This window comes from Oncorhynchus kisutch, linkage group LG20 (genome assembly GCF_002021735.2).
Source record: "Oncorhynchus kisutch isolate 150728-3 linkage group LG20, Okis_V2, whole genome shotgun sequence".
Classification (NCBI taxonomy): domain Eukaryota; kingdom Metazoa; phylum Chordata; class Actinopteri; order Salmoniformes; family Salmonidae; genus Oncorhynchus; species Oncorhynchus kisutch.
The window spans coordinates 39,938,140-39,958,552 of record NC_034193.2 but is presented as its reverse complement, the minus strand read 5'-3'; the positions used below and the strand labels follow the sequence as shown (position 1 = coordinate 39,958,552).

General features: G+C 44.2%; 1 protein-coding gene and 1 long non-coding RNA gene across 2 annotated transcripts in view; both read right to left on the bottom strand.

The window, feature by feature from the left end:
- Nucleotides 1-2,127: 2,127 nt before the first annotated feature.
- Nucleotides 2,128-20,413, bottom strand: part of LOC109865937 (E3 ubiquitin-protein ligase pellino homolog 1) — a 47,003-nt gene continuing 28,717 nt past the window's right edge. The window contains exons 3-7 of the mRNA XM_020454450.2: nt 6,617-6,746; nt 6,290-6,391; nt 5,646-5,861; nt 5,223-5,411; nt 2,128-4,029 (exon numbers count right to left, since the gene is read on the bottom strand). Coding sequence (XP_020310039.1) covers nt 3,442-4,029; nt 5,223-5,411; nt 5,646-5,861; nt 6,290-6,391; nt 6,617-6,746 — 1,225 coding nt within the window. The 3' untranslated portion in view covers nt 2,128-3,441. The remainder of the gene's footprint in view (nt 4,030-5,222; nt 5,412-5,645; nt 5,862-6,289; nt 6,392-6,616; nt 6,747-20,413) is intronic.
- LOC116355497 (uncharacterized) lies at nt 16,994-19,140 on the bottom strand. The gene is made up of 3 exons (XR_004204516.1): nt 18,944-19,140; nt 17,873-18,271; nt 16,994-17,734 (listed from the first exon to the last, which is right to left on the bottom strand). It is a non-coding gene; the product is annotated as an uncharacterized LOC116355497 (long non-coding RNA).

Below are 20,413 nucleotides of genomic sequence, written 5' to 3'. Positions count from 1 at the left end.
GTGGGGGGCCATGAGGGGCTGCAGTGGCTCTTGGCGTGGGGGGCCATGAGGGGCTGCAGTGGTTTGTGGCGTTGGGGGCCATGAGGGGCTGAAGTGGTTCCTGGCGTGGGTCTGCATACCCACATCTATACAGCCCCCTCCCCACCTTGCAAGCAAAACATTTTAGTGGCCCCCCACATGTGAGTGAATAGCAATTTTACGCATTTTGCTATGGGGTGTAGAGAAAATGTTGTAGTTTTAAAGCAAGTTTGCTGCAATTCGACACATTTAGCAATGGGGCAGAGAACATTTTGCAATTGTATGACTCATTTCATGAAGTTCTACTCATTTTGCCATGGGGTGGAGAGAAAAGTGTGCAGTTTTACAGCTTATTTCCTGCAGTTCTACACATTTCAAACTTTATTTGTCACATGTTTTTATTTAACTATGCAAGCCAGTTAAGAACAATTTATTTATTTACAATGACAGGGGGTTAACTGCCTTGTTCAGGAGCAGAATGACAGGGGTTTACCTTGTCAGCTAGGGGATTCGATCTAGCAACCTCTCGGTTAACCACTAGGCTAACCACTAGGCTACCTGCCGCCCCACTAGCAACCTCTCGGTTACTGCCTCTAACCACTAGGCTACCTGCCGCCCCCACATGCGCTGAATACAACATGCCCGTAACCAACAGTGCAGTTCAAGAAAGAGTCAAGAAAATATTTACCAAATAAACAAAAGTAAAAAATTCTAAAAAGTAACACAAAAAAGTATCAATAACAAGGCTATATACAGGGGGTGCCGGTAACAAGTCAATGTGCGGAGGTACAGGTTAGGCAAGGTAATTTGTAGGGGTGAAGTGACTACACATAGATAATCAACTGCGGGCAGCAGCAGTGTAAAAAACAAAGGGGGGGGGGGGGGGGGGGGGGTCAATGTAAATGATCCGGTGGCCATTTGGTTAATTGTTCAGCAGTCTTATGGCTTGGGGGTAGAAGCTGTTATGGAGCCTTTTGGTACTAGACTTGACGCTGCGGTACCGCTTGCCGTGCGGTAGAAGAGAAAACAGTCTATGACTTTGGTGATTGGAGTCTTTGACAATTCTTTGGCCTTTCCTCTGACACCATCTAGTATATAGGTCCTGGATGGTAGGAGGCTTGGTCTCAGTGATGTACTGGGCCGTAAGCACTACCCTCTGTATCGCCTTACGTTCAGATGCCGAGCAGTTACTATACCTGGCGTTGATGCAACCGGTCAGGATGCTCTCGATGGTGCAGCTGTATAACTTTTTGAGGACCTGTGGACCCATGCCAAATCTTTTCAGTCTCATGAGGGGGAAAACGTGTTGTCGTGCCCTCTTCACGACTGTCTTAGTGTGTTTGGACCATGATGTGATGGACACATGATGCGATGGACACCAAGGAACTTGAAACTCCCGACCCGGTCCCTGTTGATGTTAATGGGGGCCTTCTCGGCCCACCTTTTCCTGTAGTCCACGATCAGCTCCTTTATCTTGCTCACATTGAGGGAGAGGTTGTTGTCCTGGCACCACACTGCCAGGTCTCTGACCTCCTCCCTATAGGCTGTCTCGTCGTTGTCGGTGATCAGGCCTACCACTGTTGTGTCATTTTGCCATAGGATGAAGGCAAATGTTTGCAGTTTTTAATATGGTAACTGATGATCAATGGGCCCCACCCTGGTTAGTAATTCCCCCATGCTTACTACAAGTTTAGATAGCTGGCCGCTAGACTGACTTACCAATCAAAAAAACATTTAGCTGACTTGGGCTATTTGAGTGACTGCTGATGCGCAACCAAATTGCACCATGTGTATTCTATTATTAAGTAAGTTGAGACCCTGACTGAGTTCCTAAAAAAAATACAAATATAGTTGCCCAATCTCCTACCTACTGCTTATAACTGACCATTTTCACATTCTCATAAGTGGCAAAAGTCATTTTTATGTGAACTAGCTAGTACCGTCAATCCAAATGAATCCCGTGTATAATAGGGAGAATGTCATTGCATATGTTATTTATTTCAGCTAAGTAAACCAAATATCTAGTATACATAAGTTCTGTCCGGTGTGGATTTGATGATCTTGGATTCCAACAGTGGACGGGAAAAAGAGCGAGGACTCACACAAATGTGAACAATTTAAAAGCTTTTCACTTTTATTGTTTGCAGTTGGTAAAAAAGAAATGTGTTGTCTGCAACAGCAACCCTCTTTGCAGAAATAATACTCAACGTCCTGAATGAAGGCATCAGGCGACCAAGAGGATATAAAGCAGAACAAACTGGTAAAACATGAATGGAAGTTGGTTGAACGGTAAAGAACATAAGCTCTCACACATTACTCAAATTGGGGTACCAATCACTGCGTAAATTAAGATCAGAAGGCGATACACGGGTAAATGAACATACACACAAACATAAATATTATATACACACTGAATGCAGGTGCACATGGAAGATGAGAGGGGAAAACTTTCATACCATCTGAAAAGTCTATGTGTTTTAGGGCCACACTTCAATTGAAAGAAAGAAAACCTGATCACTTGCTTTGAACACAGTCTGGACATTCAGATACGTGTCATTGTCAACAAGTTTCCATCAGTCAATTCATAGATCTGTTTCTCCAGTCCTTCTTAAGAAGGGCAGAAGGGTACACAGAGAGAAAAGTGATATTATTTTGTATTATGTAATTCTTCCACTTCCACCTTATACCTACCTACATGTTGATGTGGCGATTGATAACATTAAGATAGAGAACATGTTGGGATTCATAGTAAAAGAAGGTACAAGGCCATAAGCACTTTTTTTAATGCAATCTCCAAATAATGACTTAATAGGCCTAGTTTAACAACATGGGTCTTCATGTCTAAGAAAAAGGAGGTCATTCCAAAACAGTAGCTAGCATTACAAAGTATGCTTGTTTCTGCTACAATTACCTCGTAAGTTTCAGATAGAAAAAGAAATGACTATAAACGCCAAGCCACACACACACAGCCTCACAATGGATTTTGCATCGGAACATTACAAATCTCCACCTGTGGAAGAGTTTTCTGTGTTAGCATATACTGTAGCGCTTTTTCATTGTTAACATAAAAATAGAATTATAGTATCGAAAACAGCACTGCTAGAAAAAAGGACACTTGGAAAAAAAGTATTCTGTAGCTCTCCAAAATATTTAAGTTAAGAAATGTTTAACAGTCCTTTAAGCTGTATTTCCACCATTCACTTGGTTATTGAATGGCCCTTGGGTCATGTTCATGAGCCACCAAACAGAAGAAAACTGTCTGAAACAGTGAGGGACTACCTGGATTTGTCCAATAAGAAACTAACATTTTCATTTTCTGTTGCAAAACATTTGAAGATGTTTTCGGTTGTGTGCCCTAATGATCACAACCCTGGTAGTTGTTAAGCGTCAGTTGGGGTTTGGAAGGAGACCGCTGTCCATTATCTAGTCCAGGGGCCCTTGGAAGATGAGTCTGAGGTAGCCGCTCTCGCCGGCCAGCTGCTGCACGCAGAACGGACACGCGGCGTGGAAAGTGTGCGTGCCGTGTGGCAGCGGGATCTGGCTCCAGAACGCCGCCGTCTTCTCCGAGCACACATGACCGCACGGACTAAAGGCGTGTGTGGGCGGTGCCGCGTCCAAGTAAAACCCCGCCTCGCACCCCAGCCATAACGGTACATACGGCCCTCTGGTTCGGCACATGGGGCACTCCCTCTCACGGCCCACCTCCACCACCTCATCCTCGGGCTCCCGTCCTTGCCCTCCCCAGGCGTGGTAGCCGTGCACATGGCCGCATCGGAGGTAGGCCCAGGGCTGTTTCTCATCCAGGATCTCCTTGCGGCGGAGGCTGGGGAAGGCCAGGGTGTTGAAACCCACGGGGCACTGGGGCCGCCCGGCATTCAGCTCCTGCCTCAGGGCCTCCAGGTGCTTCACGGTGGGAGTGCGCGAGAGGCCCTCGGCCGTGCGCCACAGGAGGGTGGCGCCGCACAGGTCGATCAGCGAGCCATCCACCAGTTCCTGGCTCTCGCTCTCCACCTGCAATGGGAGAGAGGTTCAGGACAAGAGACACAGAAATATTAGAAAAGAGATAGCAAGATATTAACAGACACAATACAAACACATGCTCCACATGGAGTTGCTCTGCAATGTGTCAACGGTCCAGTAGACGGCAACCTATGGATGCCACATTTAATAGCTGTGGGGTGAAGGTGGGATCCTGGGTTCTCCATTAAGGGACTTAATGTAGTGCTTTTCATTTGTTTGGAGTGAGAAGAGATACTGTAAGTATATTATATTGAGCATTGTCCTGTATTATTGGCCTTCAGTATGTACCTCAATAATACATCAAAGAAATCTTGGCTTTGTTTCCGACAGAGTGCAGACCTGCTGTGACTAAACCCATTGAACCAGCATCCCTTCCTCTCATCAGCTCTTTGGACCCCCCCCCCCACCCTTCCCTGTCCATTCTCGTGCCTCAGTTTTAAAGTTTAAAGGCCAAACCACATCATAATCATAATAACAGCATGTCTCAGACTCAGTCATTCCTCCCAAAATGACGGTAAGGAAGGGGGGGGGGTATTCCTATGAGAATTACTCTGACACACTGAAATCTTCCAAACTGACTGTGTGGTCTCTGGGAGGAAGGGATGGAACTTAAAAGTCTAGACTCAGGGTTTTCCAGGGGAGGTTATCATCGGTGACATAACAGACCTACTGTATCACATAATAAATCAGAGGCCGATTTCTGTGCTTGAGAAACAGAGACCTCAAACAGCTGGAGCCCATCCAACCAGACTATTCTGTACAACTGAGATAACTAATTAATTAGTTAAGATGTCCCATCTGCTCATATCACAGAGCTGCTGTTCAATGGCTTAATGAAGTTACCCAACAATAACATTTTGGAGAACGGTGGAGTCGATGTTCTGAAAAATTGTTCCAGAGATATATTTTTCCAGGTTAGTGTGAGAATTGGGGACATTCGCTGGTGGCTTCCATTCAGTTAGTGCAGTGTTAAGGCTTCCGAAACAGCTTCTTAAAACAATGTCCCTGCAAAATAATGTCAAAGCACGGCTGACAGGGAGGAGAATCACTCAATGCGACTGCACAGGAGTGTGTGCGTGAACATCTACACATGTTAGTGCTTGTTACTTCATGTGTGCGCACGGCATCTGTGTGCGTACATGTGTGCATGCTTGGGTCTGTGTATGTATCTACTAGCTACCCACCATCTTGCCCCGCTGCTGGGCAGAGCGGGTCTCTCTGAGGGTGAAGACGTTGCCACAGACAGAGATCTCTCTCCACACGCCCGGCTTGGAGTCCTGCGTGAAGCCGTGGCGAGGGTGCATCACCAGCACGCCATTAGTGGTCAGCCCGTCCATCTGTCCTTCCTGTGTCCTCCACTTGGCTGCCTTCTCCTGGGGGAAAGAAGGGGTAGAAAGTAGAAAAGGAGAGTTTCAGAAATATGCGTGCAACACTTTTAGTTCTAATAGTTCATAAGTTATTTCAAGGTGATATTATGACTTCTAAACATCATTGCCTCACAGCATGCTAGTTGCAAATGCTTACAGAGAAACAGTATATCACATTAGTAGTATTTCTACCCTAATTATATGGCAGCTATTTTGTTTTCATCCCAATCCCCAACCCACCCCTAGGAAGATGTTCTTGGAGGAGTCGAAGCCGGCGGCGTAGATGTGAGCGGTGTACGGCGGGCTCCGCTGGCAGATGATGCGGCAGGCGAAGCGCGAGATGGTGCTCTGGATAGACTGGGTCTGGGTCTGGCCCTCCCCCCCGTGGCTCTGCTGGCTGCCAGGCACCGTGTCCGTCACCACAAAGTCTATGGGGCTCTCTGTGGAACGCCCAATCTGGGATAGAAGGGAAGAGGTATATGAATTATCAGTGTATACTTCTTTTAGCTTTAGTAATGTTCTTGCAAACATGTTTTTTAGAGAGGCATATATAGTAACTAAACTGATTCAGTTCTTTATTTAGATAAGCTTTCGGAATCCCAGATATGTATTCTATGTCTCAGTACTCAAATGGCTTCCTTTCCTTGTCTCCTTTGAATGTGGTCTCTCAGCCATTAGTGCTTTCACTAAGATTGTTGCCTGTTAGCCAAGTCTTCTATCGTTTTCATGCAATTTATTAGTTAAGAGTTATATAAGGTCTTACTCACATCGGCTACGGAGAGCGTGATCACACAGTCGACCATATGAGTTAGCAAGACACAGCACAACAGATCTGGGACCAGGCTTGACTTGAGCAGTGAGGACACGCTGAAGGACACACTCACCTGGAACATGTCTGTATTGCCGTCATGAGTGTACTCCACCACCACCGTCTGGGCCCGGGACAGAGTGTAGGAGATACTGTGCTGGTCCTTGTTGCTGATGGCCTGCAGGCGGTGAGGGAAAAGTTTGATGTTAGGAGTAGCCGGATGATGTCATTACCAATTACATTTACTTCAGGCGCCCTCGTTCTGCGTGGAGATAAAATGCCTCTTATAGAGAGAAGCTTGTGTTTTTATCAAGCACACACTACATTATATAAGAGTGTTTCTACGATTACAGAAATAAGTCTTAAATTCTAGCATACAATATGACTGTTTCCTAGCTCCTACCTTGGCTGCCTGAGGTGTACACGCCACGTGCACTGTACTGGGTTTCACCCCGCTGGCCTTGGGTCTCCGGCACAGTGCAAAGCGGCTTTTCCGCCTCCCCCTGTCTCCGTTGGGTAGGGAGCCATTGTACCTGTGTAGACAAGAACACGCCCCATATAAATTAACAATTTGAATCAAGACATCCTGGCAGTGGGATCCTAGACTGGTGTTCCAGTCTGTTTTGTGCTTTAGCAAACTCCTCTCCGTATTCATTTGGTGTCATACCAGTATGAGACCAGGCTAGGGGGAACCATCAAAAGTTACAGTACAAAAGAAGCTGTTGATTGTTTGTTTCATCATATAGGATATATACAGTGCATTCGGAACATATTCAGACCCCTTGACTTTTTCCAATTTTTTTTACATTATTGCCTTATTCTAAAAAACATGTTTCATTTTTATTTGAGCATACCCCTTATTTATTGTTTATTGATCAGTATTGTTTACATTGATCATCTACATCATCTACATCATTCTACATGTTTCTGCAACTTTATTGGAGTCCACCTGTGGTAAATTCACTTGATTGGACATGATTTGGAAAGGTACACACCTGTGGTAAATTCACTTGATTGGACATGATTTGGAAAGGTACACACCTGTGGTAAATTCACTTGATTGGGCATGATTTGGAAAGGTACACACCTGTGGTAAATTCACTTGATTGGACATGATTTGGTAAGGTACACACCTGTCTATCTAAGGTCCCACAGTTGACAGTGCATGTCAATGCAAAAACTAAGCCATGAGGTCAAAGGAACTGTCAGTAGAGCTCCAAGACAGGATTGTGTCGAAGTACAGATCTGAGGAAGGGTAACAAAAAATGTCTGCAGTATTGAAGGTCCCCAAGAACACAGTGGCCCCTTGAAACCACCAAGACTCTTCCTAGAGCTGGCCACCCGGCCAAACTGAGAAATCGAGGGAGAAGGGCCTTGGTCAGGGAGGTGACCGAGAAACCGATTGTCACTCTGACATGGCTCCAGAGTTCCTCTGTGGAGTTGGGAGAATCTTCCAGAAGGAAAACTGTCTCTGCAGCACTCCACCAATCAGGCCTTTATGGTAGAGTGGCCAGATGAAAAAAAGGCACATGACAGCCCTCTTGGAGTTTGCCAAAAGGCACCGAAAGACTCTCAGACAATGAGAAACAAGATTCTCTGGTCTGATGAAACCAAGATTGAACTCTATGGCCTGAATGCCAAGTGTCATGTGTGTCTGGAGGAAACCTGGCGCCATCTTTACGGTGAAGCGTGATGGTGGCAGCATAATGCTGTGGGGATGTTTTTCAGTGGCAAGGACTGGGAGACTAGTCAGGATTGAGGGAAAGATGAACGGAGCAAAGTACAGAGAGATCCTTGATGAAAACCTGCTGCAGAGCACTCAGGACCTCAAGACTGGGGCGAAGATTCACCTTCCAACAGGACAACAACCCTAGTCTCTGAATGTTCTTGAGTGGCCCAGCCAGACCCTGGACTTGAACCCGTTCAAACATCTCTGGTGAGACCTGAAAATAGCTATACACCTTTGGGATGAATTGGAATGCCAACTGCGAGCCAGGCCTAATCGCCCAACATCAGTCCCCGACCTCACAAATGCGGCTGAATGGAACCATGTCCCCGCAGCAATGTTCCAACATCTAGTGGAAAGCCTTTCCAGAAGAGTGGATACTGTTATTGCAGCAAATGGGGGACCAACTCGACATTAATGCCCATGATTTTGGAACAAGATGGAGCAGGTGTCCACATACTTTTGGACACAGCGTACATTTTTTTTTACATTTTTTCTTTTTTTATATGTGAAAATAAGACTATGTTAACTAAGACTCTTAACACAACTAAAACAAATAGTTTAACCACTGTAAACCAATTTAAAAGGGAAATGAATGAGAACTGTTGATGTGCCCTTGAGCAAGGCACTTAACCCCAATTGCTCCTGTAAATCGCTCTGGATTAAAGCGTCTGCTAAATTACCAAAATGTAAATGTAATGAAGTCATTCGATCCACTTCTAAAATAAAGTGACAATTGAGAGGGGACGTCTACTTTACTGTAACTCCTTGGTGGAATAGGGTCACACTCGCCGCCAGCTTTGGGTTTGTTGCAGTCAGATCGCCATTAAAACAATCCTCTTTCGTCCAATCAGAGGAGCTAAGCTAGGAGGTTATCTTTTTGGTCGCTTACCCCTGCCAGCATCTGCCGTGTAAACATTCGACTTTCAGACAGTATGAGTGCAAAGATTTCATTGGGAAATGAGGTCTTTCCTGTTAATCATCGAACGTAAGCAGCTGCCTACTTGTCCTGGACAAGCTGAAGTGTAAAGAGTGCATTCACCAATTTCACATCTTGATTGGTAGCATTAAATCATGTGCTAACTGAGACAAACAATGCATTTGTTAACTATTTGGAACTGAAAAAGGGAAAGTTGTCTATGAACACTTAATTGTCAGTTGAACGTTGTTTTCTTTTCAGTTGAATTCTACTGCTGAATACAATGTGAACGTGAGAGAAAACTTTCGAAAGCCACAACAACCTTCCAACAACTCAGCTCACATCCTCCCTCTCACTGCGACACATAGGCTACATTCTCCTTTGTCCGAAAAAAACGTCCTACACTCAGGAAGCCAGCAGCGTTCTTTGTTTACCCTCACTGTGGCTGAGTTGCAGTGTGCATTTAACTGGATTTAGATTGAACCACCCTGCTCCCCCTTTTTTAGAAGAAACTAAACTGCCCAGTTCAAATGTCGTAAATTAACATGTACAATTGTGTCTGTTGGAAGTTGGAACAATGTGGTTCACATTTAGAGCATAAGGGCTGACTGGCATTTATTTCAAAGAACCTCCACGTAGCACAGTTGTAGCATACTACAGTTGCCAATAATTTAACATGTACAGTGCCTTCAGAAAGTATTTAAATCCCTTGACCTTTTCCACATTTTGTTGTGTTACACCCAGATTTTTTTTATTACTGGTGTACACACAATACCCCATAATGTGAAAGTGGAATTGTTTTACAAATTAATTTAAAAAATGAAAAGCTGAAATGTCTTGTGTCAATAATTACTTAAACTAATTTTTTTATGGCAAGCCTAAATAAATTCAGAAGTAAGAAATTGGTCAACAAGTCACATAATAATAGAAATTGGTTAACAAGTCACATAACTCTGTGTGTTTTTTATTTTATTTTTTATTTTACCTTTATTTAACCAGGCAAGTCAGTTAAGAACAAATTCTTATTTTCAATGACAGCCTGGGAACAGTGGGTTAACTGCCTGTTCAGGGGCAGAACGACAGATTTGTACCTTGTCAGCTCGGGGGTTTGAACTCACAACCTTCCGGTTACTAGTCCAACGCTCTAACCACTAGGCTACCCTGCCGCCCCAAAAAAATAGTGTTTATGTCACGCCCTGGTCTTAGTATTTTGTGTTTTCTTTCTTTATTTGGTCAGGCCAGGGTGTGACATGGTTTTATTTTGTGGTGTGTTTGTGTATTGGGGTTTTTCGTAGGTTTTGGGATTGTGGCTTAGTGGGGTGTTCTAGCAAAGTCTATGGTTGCCTGAGGCGGTTCTCAATCAGAGGCAGGTGATTCTCGTTGTCTCTGATTGGCAACCATATTTAGGCAGCCATATTCTTTGAGTGTTTCGTGGGTGATTGTTCCTGTCTCTGTGTTTATTGTCACAAGATAGGCTGTATAGGTTTACACGTTCCGTTTCTTGTTTTTGTATTTATCGTGTTTCTTCATCATTAAAGATGTATCGAATTAACCACGCTGCATTTTGGTCCGACTCTCCTTCGACGGAAGAAAACCGTAACAGTTTAACATGATTTTTGAATGACTACCTCATCTCTGTACACACATATAATTATCTGTAAGGTCCATAAGTGAAGCAGTGAATTTCAAACACATATTAGTCACAAAGACCAGGGAGGTTTTCCAACACCTCGCAAAGAAGGGCACCTATTGGTAGGGATTTCACCATGAGGCCAATGCTGACTTTACAACAGTAAACAGAGTTGAATTGCAGTGATAGGAGAACTGCGGATGGATCAATAACATTGTAGTTACTCCACAACTAACCTAAATGACAGAGTGAAAAGAAGGAAGCCGTGTCACGTTCTGACCTTAGTTCTTTTGTTATGTCTTTGTTTTAGTATGGTCAGGGCATGTGTTGGGTGGGTAGTCTATGTTCTTTTTTCTATGTTGTGGTTTTGTGTTTGGCCTGGTATGGTTCTCAATCAGAGGCAGGTGTCGTTCGTTGTCTCTGATTGAGAATCATACTTAGGTAGCCTTTTCCCACCTGTGTTTTGTGGGTGATTGTTTTCTGTTTTGTGTATTCACCGTACAGGACTGTTTCGTTTCGTGTCATTCTCTTTGTTATTTTTGTTTCGTGTTCCGAGTTTAATATATATCATCATGAACACTTACCACGCTGCACATTGGTCCTCCGATCCTTCATACTCCTCAGACGAGGACGACGAACGTTACAGAATCACCCACCAACCAAGGACCAAGCAGCGTGGTATCGGGCAGCAGCAGAAATCTCTAGACTCATGGACATGGGAGGAGATTCTGGACGGAGAAGGACCCTGGGCACAGGCTGGGGAATATCGCCGCCCCAAGGCAGAGCTGGAGGTAGCGAAAGCTGAGCGGCGGTGGTATGAGGAGGCAGCACGGCAGCGCGGCTGGGACGAGAGGCATCCCCAAAAATCTATTGGGGGGGCGCACATGGGGAGTGTGGCTAAGTCAGGTAGGAGACCTGAGCCAACAATGCCGTGAGGCGCACGGTGTCCCCGGTGCGCAGGCATAGCCCGGTGCGTTACATCGCAGCGCCTCGTGTCGGCCGGGCTAGAGTGGGCATCGAGCCAGGTGCCATGAAGCCGGCTCAGCACATCTGGTCTCCAGTGCGTCTCCTCGGCCCGGGGTACATGGCACCAGCCCTACGCACGGTGTCCCCGGTTCGCCAGCACAGCCCAGTGCGGTCTGTTCCATCTCGCCGCACTGGCCTGGCTACGAGGAGTATCCAGCCAGGTAGGGTTGTGCAGGCTCGGTGCTCGAGACCTCCAGTGCGCCTCCACGGTCCGGTCTATCCGGTGCCTCCTCCACGCACCAGGCCTCCGGTGGCAGCCCCACGCACCAGGCTGTCTCTCCGTCTCCTTCCTCCAGGTGCTCCCGCCTGTCCAGCACTGCCAGAGTCTCCCTCCTGTCCAGCGCTGCCATAGCCGCCCGTCTCTCCTGAGCTGCCAGTCTCCCGTCTGCCCTGAGCTGCCAGAGTCTCCCGTCTGTCCTGAGCTGCCAGAGTCTCCCGTCTGTCCTGAGCTGCCAGAGTCTCCCGTCTGTCCTGAGCTGCCAGAGTCTCCCGTCTGTCCTGAGCTGCCAGAGTCTCCCGTCTGTCCTGAGCTGCCAGAGCCGCCCGTCTGTCCTGAGCTGCCAGAGCCGCCCGTCTGTCCTGAGCTGCCAGAGCCGCCCGTCTGTCCTGAGCTGCCAGAGCCGCCACCGCGGACAGACGCACACCCAGGCGGGCGGCTCCCCTATAGGTTCAGGTTTTGCGGCCGGAGTCTGCACCTTTGGAGGGGGGGGTACTGTCACGTTCTGACCTTAGTTCTTTTGTTATGTCTTTGTTTTAGTATGGTCAGGGCGTGAGTTGGGTGGGTAGTCTATGTTCTTTTTTCTATGTTGTGGTTTTGTGTTTGGCCTGGTATGGTTCTCAATCAGAGGCAGGTGTCGTTCGTTGTCTCTGATTGAGAATCATACAGGTAGCCTTTTCCCACCTGTGTTTTGTGGGTGATTGTTTTCTGTTTTGTGTATTCTCCGTACAGGACTGTTTCGTGTCATTCTCTTTGTTATTTTTGTTTAGTGTTCTGAGTTTAATAAATATCATCATGAACACGTACCACGCTGCGCATTGGTCCTCCGATCCTTCATAATCCTCAGACGAGGACGACGAACGTTACAAGCCTGTACAGAATAAAAATATTCCAAAACATGCATCCTGTTGCAACAAGGCACTAAGTAAGTAACAACTAACAAGGCACTGTAAAAAATGTGACAAAGCAATTCACCTTTTGTCCTGAATACAAAGTGTTATGTTTGGGGAAAATCCAATACAACACATTACTGAGAACCACTCTCCATATTTTCAAGAATAGTGGTGACTGCATCATGTTATGGGTATGCTTGTAATTGTTAAGGACGGGGGCTTGAAAATCTATGGAAAGACCTGAAAATGGTTGTCTAGCAATGATCAACAACCAATTTGACAAAGCTTGAAAAGAATAATGGGCAAACGTGGCACAATCCAGGTGTGGAAAGCTCTTAGAGACTTACCCAGAAAGACACAGCTGTAATCGCTGCCAAAGGTGATTCTAACATGTATTGGCTCAGGCGGTTGAATACTTATCTAATCAAGATATATTAGTGTTTTATGTTTAATGCATTTTGGACACATTTTAGATTTTTCTTCCACTTTGACATGACAAAGTATTTTGTGTAGATCGTTGACAAAAAATGCATATTAAATCCATTTTAATCACACTTTGTAACACAAAAAAATTTGGAATAAGGGGTGTGAATACTTTCGGGAAGGCACTGCATGTTGCTACGCATTGAACAGGACTGTTTCAAACCTCAAAAAAATGATTGCACCACATGACTATTGACTATTGACTTCTTTCATCGTGAAGTGCTTTGAAAGGTTAGTTAAGGGCCATATCACCTCCACCTTACCCGACAACCTAGACCCCATACAATTTACATACCGCCCCAACAGATCCACGGACGAAGCATTCAGCATTGTACTGCATACTGCCCTATCCCACCTGCACAAGATAAATATTTATTTGAGAATGCTGTTAATCGATAACAGCTCAGCCTTCGACACCATCGTGCCGTCCAAGCTCATCACTAAGCTCAAGGCCCTGGGTCTGAACCCCTCCCTGTGCAACTCCAGACTGGCTGACCCCAAGCAGTGAAATGTAAACAACAACACCACAGGGGCGTGTGCTCAGCCCTCTCATGTACTCTCTGTTCATACAAGTTTGCTGACGACTCAACAGTGGTCGGCCTGATTACCAACAACGACGAGACAGCCTACAGGAAGGAGGTGAGAGCCCTGGCGGAGTGGTGCCAGGAGAATAACCTCTCCCCTCAATGTCAACAAAACAAAGGAGCTGATCGGGGACTACAGGAGACAGCAGAGAGAGCACGCCCCCATCCACAGGGCCGCAGGCGAGAAGGTTAAAAGCTTCAAATTCCTTGGTGTGCACATCACTGGCGACCTGAAATGGTCCCTTCACACAGATAGTGTGGTGAAGAAGGAGCTACAGCGCTTCTTCAACCTCAGGAGGCTGAAGAGATTCGGCTTGGGCCCCTAGGATCCTCACAAACGTCTACATATGCACCATTACTGTATCCCCCGCCTGGTACAGCAATTGCACTGTCCACAGCGGCAGGGCTCTCCAGAGGGTGGTGTGGTCGGCCCAACGCATCATTGGGGGCACACTGCCTGCCATCAAGGATGTCTACAACACCCGGTGTCACTGGAAGGCCAAGACGATCATGAAGGATCTCAGCCACCCGAGCCACGGCCCGTTCACCCCGCTACCATCTAGAAGGAGGAGACAGTACAGGTGCATCAAAGCTGGGAGCTAGACACTGTTAATTAAACAGCTTCTATCTCTAGGCCATCAGAATGTTAAACTAGCCGGCCTCCACCCAGTACCCTGCCCTGAACCTTAGTCACTGTTACTAGCTAGCTACCACCAGGTACTCTACCCTGCATCTTAGAGACGGCTTTGCCCTATGTACATAGAGTCATTGAACACTGGTTACTTTAATAATGTTTACATGATCTGTCAGTGATAAAGAGATGCTCTGCTTTTTTTGACACCACACTCCTGCAGAGTCTAGTTTTATCTTATCTTGATTATTGCCCTGTCATATGGTCAGGTGCTGCAAAGAAGGACCTAGAAAACTACAGCTGGCCCATAGAGCAGCACATCTTGCTCTTCACTATAATCAGAGGGCTAATATCAATACTATGCATGCCAGTTTCTCTTAGCTAAAAGTAGAGGAGACTGCATCACTTCTTCTTTTCATAAGAAAATCCCAAATGGTTTGCATAGTCAACTTACACACAGCTCTGACACACACACTTACCCCACCAGACATGTTACCAGGTTTTTTTTCACATTCCCCAAATCCAGAACAAATACAAGAAAAAGTACAGTATTATATAGAGCCATGATTGCATGGAACTCCCTTCCATATCAGATTACTCAAATGAACAGAAAACCTGCTTTAAAAAAACAGAAAAGGCAACACATTATGGCACAATGCCTCTCCCCTTTTTGACCTAGATATTTTGTGTGTATGTACTGAAATGTAGACTATGTGTGATGTTTTAAACATATGTAGTTCTGTCCTTGAGCTGTTCCTGTCTATTCATATTGTGTATCATGTAATGTTTTGTGTTCTGTGTGTGGACCCCAGGAAGATTACCTGTTGCCTTCGCAATGACTAATGGGGATCCTAATAAAATACCCGAAATACATACTGTTCTAACAACTTTATATGTATATACTGTATTCTAGTCATGATTCATCCTATATAACTACTGCTGTACACACCTTTTCTATTCATACACTACCCATACTGTCTATATATATATATATATAATAAATATATATATTTAATATATATATTTATATATATATAAAGTACCAGTCAAAAGTTTGGACACACCTCCTCATTCAAGGGTTTTTCATAATTTTTTGCAAATTTCTACATTGTAGAATAATAGTGAAAACATCAAAACTATGAAATAACACATATGGAATCATGTGGTAGCTAAAAGTGTTAAACAAATCAAAATATATTTTATATTTGTGATTCTTCAAAGTAGTCACCCTTTGCCTTGATGACAACTTTGCACACTCTCGGCATTCTCTCAACCAGCTTCATGAGGTAATCACCTGGACTGCATTTCAATTAACAGGTGTGCCTTGTTAAAAGTTCAGTTGTGGAATTTCGTTCTTTCTTATTAATGAGTTTGAGCCAATCAGTTGTGTTGTGACAAGGTATGGGTATTATACAGAAGATATACCTATTTGGTAAAATACCAAGTCCATATTATGGCAAGAACAGCTCAAATAAGCAAAGAGAAATGACAGTCCATCATTACTTTAAGACATGAAAAATAAATCTGAAGGTTTCTTCAAGTGCAGTCGCAAAAACCATCAATGATGAAACTGGCTCTCATGAAGACCGCCACAGGAAAGGAAGACCCAGAGTTAGCTCTGCTGCAGAGGATAAGTTCATTAGAGTCAACTGAACCCCAGATTGCAGCCCAAATAAATGCTTTGCAGAGTTCAAGTAACAGACACGTCTCAACATCAACTGTTCAGAGGAGACTGCGTGAATCAGGCCTTCATGGTCGAATTGCTGCAAAGAAATCGCTACCAAAGAACACCAATAATAAGAAGAGACTTGCTTGCGCCAAGAAACATGAGCAATGGACATTAGACCGGTGGAAATCTGTTCTTTGGTCCAAAGTTGAGATTTTTGGTTCCAACCATTGTGTCTTTGTGAGACGCAGAGTAGGTGAACGGATGATCTCTGCATGTGTGGTTCCCACCATGAAGCATGGAGGAGTGATGGTGTGGGGTGCTTTGCTGGTGACATTGTCTGTGATTTATTTAGAACTCAAGGCACACTTAACCAACATGGCTACCACGGCATTCTGCAGTGATACGCCATCCCATCTGGTTTGCGCATAGTGGAACTATCATTTGTTTTTCAACAGGACGATGACCCAAAACACACCTCGAGGCTGTGTAAGGGCTATTTAACCAATGAGAGTGATGGAGTGTTGCATCAGATGACCTGGCGTCTACAATCACCCGACCTCAAACCAATTGAGTTGGTTTGGGATGAGTTGAACCGCAGAGTGATAGAAAAGCAGCCAACATGTGCTCACAGCATGTGATTCAGCCTTGATTCTATCTTCTGTAGCAAATTGTGTTTTTACATTTGATAAAAGTAGAGACTCAGACCTACAAAATGGTATATCATACACTGCATTTGAGGAACAATGGGAAAGTAATTATGCTTTGAAAATGGATAAACTTGTAACTCCACTTTTTGAGAAAATGGCCCTAGAATAGTTTTGGTTCACCTACTGGAGAACTATTTTGTCTACACCCATTCAGCATTGTTCACACCCTCTTTAGCCTTAGCCCCACCCATCTCTTTAAGGATTCACATGTGAGGTTATGTGCTAAATGTCATGTAGTGTGATAAAGATTAAGACTAAAAGTGGTAGAAGTAGTATTCCAGGCAAACAGAACGTGTCCAGATAAAAATCATTTATAAATATTAGTTGACGCTTACCCAGACACACTTGTCTAAATTGATGGGTCATGTGAAAGAAATGCTATAACCACCAGCCACATCTTGCTAAGTGGATGGGTCTCTACAGAAGGTGTAAACAGTACAGGGAAATGGTTACTTGCATAGTAGCAATATCAAAAATAGATAGTGTCAATATAAAGACAAAATAACAAGTGTCAATGCCAGTAGAGAAAGAACAAAATAAGATACAGTATGTACAATAACAATATTAATAACAATATCAGTGATACTGGTGATAGATGGGGTAGTTATATGCATACAGTGAGGGGTAAAGTGGCTGAGCAGCAGGATACAAAAATAAATAGTAGCAGCAACATATGGCGTATGTATTAGGAAGTGATGTGAATGTCTATAGAGGCACTGCAGATAGTGCTGATGACTGAGAACTCTCCCCCAGTAATGAACTGGTCCGTCCGAACCACGAATGAACAAAGGAATCTATATTCGGAGATCCCGTTGATGTCCTGCCCTTGCCTTTAGTGCAGGGCATGTGAAGTACATAGTCTCTTGGTCACAAAACTCCCTGATCTTCTCAAAAAGATGAGTTTGTCTAGCTGTGTCCAGTCTAGGTGGTGCTTGTACAAGCCGACCATCTATGGGAGGGAGGATGTCAGCGTTGTGCAGCAGCTGAAACTGGTCCCGACTGAGTCCGAACGCTCCTTGGCGACAACAACACCAGGCTCCAGAGCATCGAAGATGTAAAACAGGAAATAACAAAAAACATTGAGAAGACATTACAACCTTGCATAACATCAATTCACCTCCCAAGTTTAGATAAGAATAATAATGTCATACAATGCAATGAAAATGATATTCACCTGAAGTGCTGGTACTGCTTGATCTGTGGCAGCGGCCTGAAGCACAGAGCCAGGTGTTGTTGCCAGCCATAGCTTTCCACCAGCACCGTACCATCCTCCAGTCCAACCAGCTGTGGGATGTTGACCACTGTCACAGCACTGTCCTTCGCAACACCAGCAATCTCAGACAAAGTGTTCACTCTGGTCTTGAGATGGCAGCAACTTTCCACCAAAGTATTTGTGTACTGGGTGCAGTCCTGGTAATGCTATTGCATTATCCTCTGCGTAGTTGTTGATGAAGTTCACATCTCGCTGCAAGTCCTCATGCTTCAAGGTGAAACCTGTTCTTGCTTGGGACAGCTCTCTTTTTGATGGGAGGCATTATCCTTGTATGACTGGTGGAGGAGAGTAAGAAGTGTTCTACTGATGCAGAAAGACAAATTCCAGACACAAATATGTTAGCATTGTTCTACAGTAGATAGCCAGGTGTGTCTGATGGTGATTACGGCTAACTTGATGGGTCATATAATCATCTGGCGAAGTGGATACTTTTGTTTAGACATGTAGCTAGCTAGCTAGCTAAACAATTAACCATAATCCCAATCCATAGAGTACTAGCAATACAAACCGATTGTCATAGCTAACTAAAGGTAACCAAATAGGTTCAATGTTAGCTAGTTAGCGAGCTAACATTAGACTATAACTAGCAATGCAAATGGCTTGCTGAGATAATATTACTTACACAGATCATACACGTAATGTTAGCTAGCGAGCCAGCCAGCTAACGTCAGCTAGCTAGCTAACAGTACATTTGAACTTGGGGTCTTTTGTTTAGACATGTAACGTTAGCTAGCTAAACAATTAACCATACTAGCAATACAAACCAATTATCATAGCTAGCACAAGTAAACCAAATATGTTCAATGTTAGCTGGCTAACATTAGGCTATAACTAGCAATGCAAATGGCTTTCTGAGACAATATTACTACACAGATCATACACTAGCTAACAGTAAGCTTTGAATTGCAATGAAAACAACTTTCTGACAAAATTAGAAATGTATAATATCTGAAACTGTATCTGGACTCTTACCTGTATACATGGATGAACACTTCACGCCAGACTGCAACCCCTTTCATTAAATAAGACGTCCTGTGTTGTTTCCGTTTTGTTTGTACAGCTTGCTTGGCCCGTTGTGTCAAGTCACTCTGGTTCACACTGACCGTGTGCAATGCCATAAGAATCATCAAATCTTTCTCCCTCTCTGTCACGGATGCCATGGTTTCCCTTAGTTTGAAGATGTCATCCGGAGGCAGGTGTTTTATACAACAGCCACCTGTGTTCTCTTTTCGACTCCCTCTGCATTTTCAATCAAACAACAGAATTATAGTCATCTCCTTGTCATACTCTGCTTCTACCAGACATTCCGCTGATTTCAAAACTTGGTCAACTTCTTCCGTGACAACAACAATGTTGATCGCCGTTTCTTCCCCCATCACTGTCATCAGAAGACTCTACAATGTCTTCTTCAATGAAAATGTTTCTACCTAAATCAGGGATATCCTCAACGTCTGATTCATTTTCAGAGTCAGAGAGTCAGCATGGTACTATCGTCCTCCTGAAAGTAGTCCATCAACTTTTTCCCACTGACCTTTGTCGATAGCGCCTGATAAATTCAAGGCAGCAATGTTATTGAGAGCATTAGCAACACATTTGCAGTTCTCCATGGCTATTGTTATATCTTTCGAAAAAAACTGCAGTAGAAGGATTATCTACACGTAACGAGCAGCTCATTTTATAGACAGAAGATTCTACACGGCAGACCAATCCGAAACTCATCTCTCTAAATGTACAGCCCATTCATTATCTCAGCCAATCATGGCTAGTGGGAAGGTTCCTGACTTTTTCTGTGGCTAAACCAACTAGGCTCGTAATTTAACAACTTTATTCGTATTTACAGATGGCATACAATTTTGTTATTAAGGCACATGAAAGTTCAAATGTCCCAGAAGGCATTTCTGCCATATGTGTGGACTCCTTCAAGGCTGTTGGAAAAGTATTCCTCATGAAGGTGGTTGAGAGAAGGGTACCGTCTTGGGTACCGTCAATGCTGGGTACCGTCAATGCTGCATACATTTTCTGTCTCGGACCTCTAAAGACAATTCCTTCGACCTCTTGGCTTGGTTTTTGCTCTGACATGCACTGTCAACTGTGGGACCTTATGTAGACATCCTTTCCGAATCATGTCCAATCAACTGAATTTACTACAGGTGGACTCCAATCAAGTTGTAGAAACATTTCAAGGATGATCAATGGAAACAGGATGCACCCAGGATGCAAAGGGTCTGAATACTTATGTAAATAAGGTATTTGTGTGTCGATTTATGAGAAAAATTAAATAAAAAAATTGAATCTATTTTAGAATAAGGCTGTAACGTAACAAAATGTGGAAAAAGGGAAGGGGTCTGTATACTTTCCGAATGTACTGTATATATATATATATATATATATTTCTCATCAATCGACACACAAATACCTTATTTACATAAGTATTCAGACCCT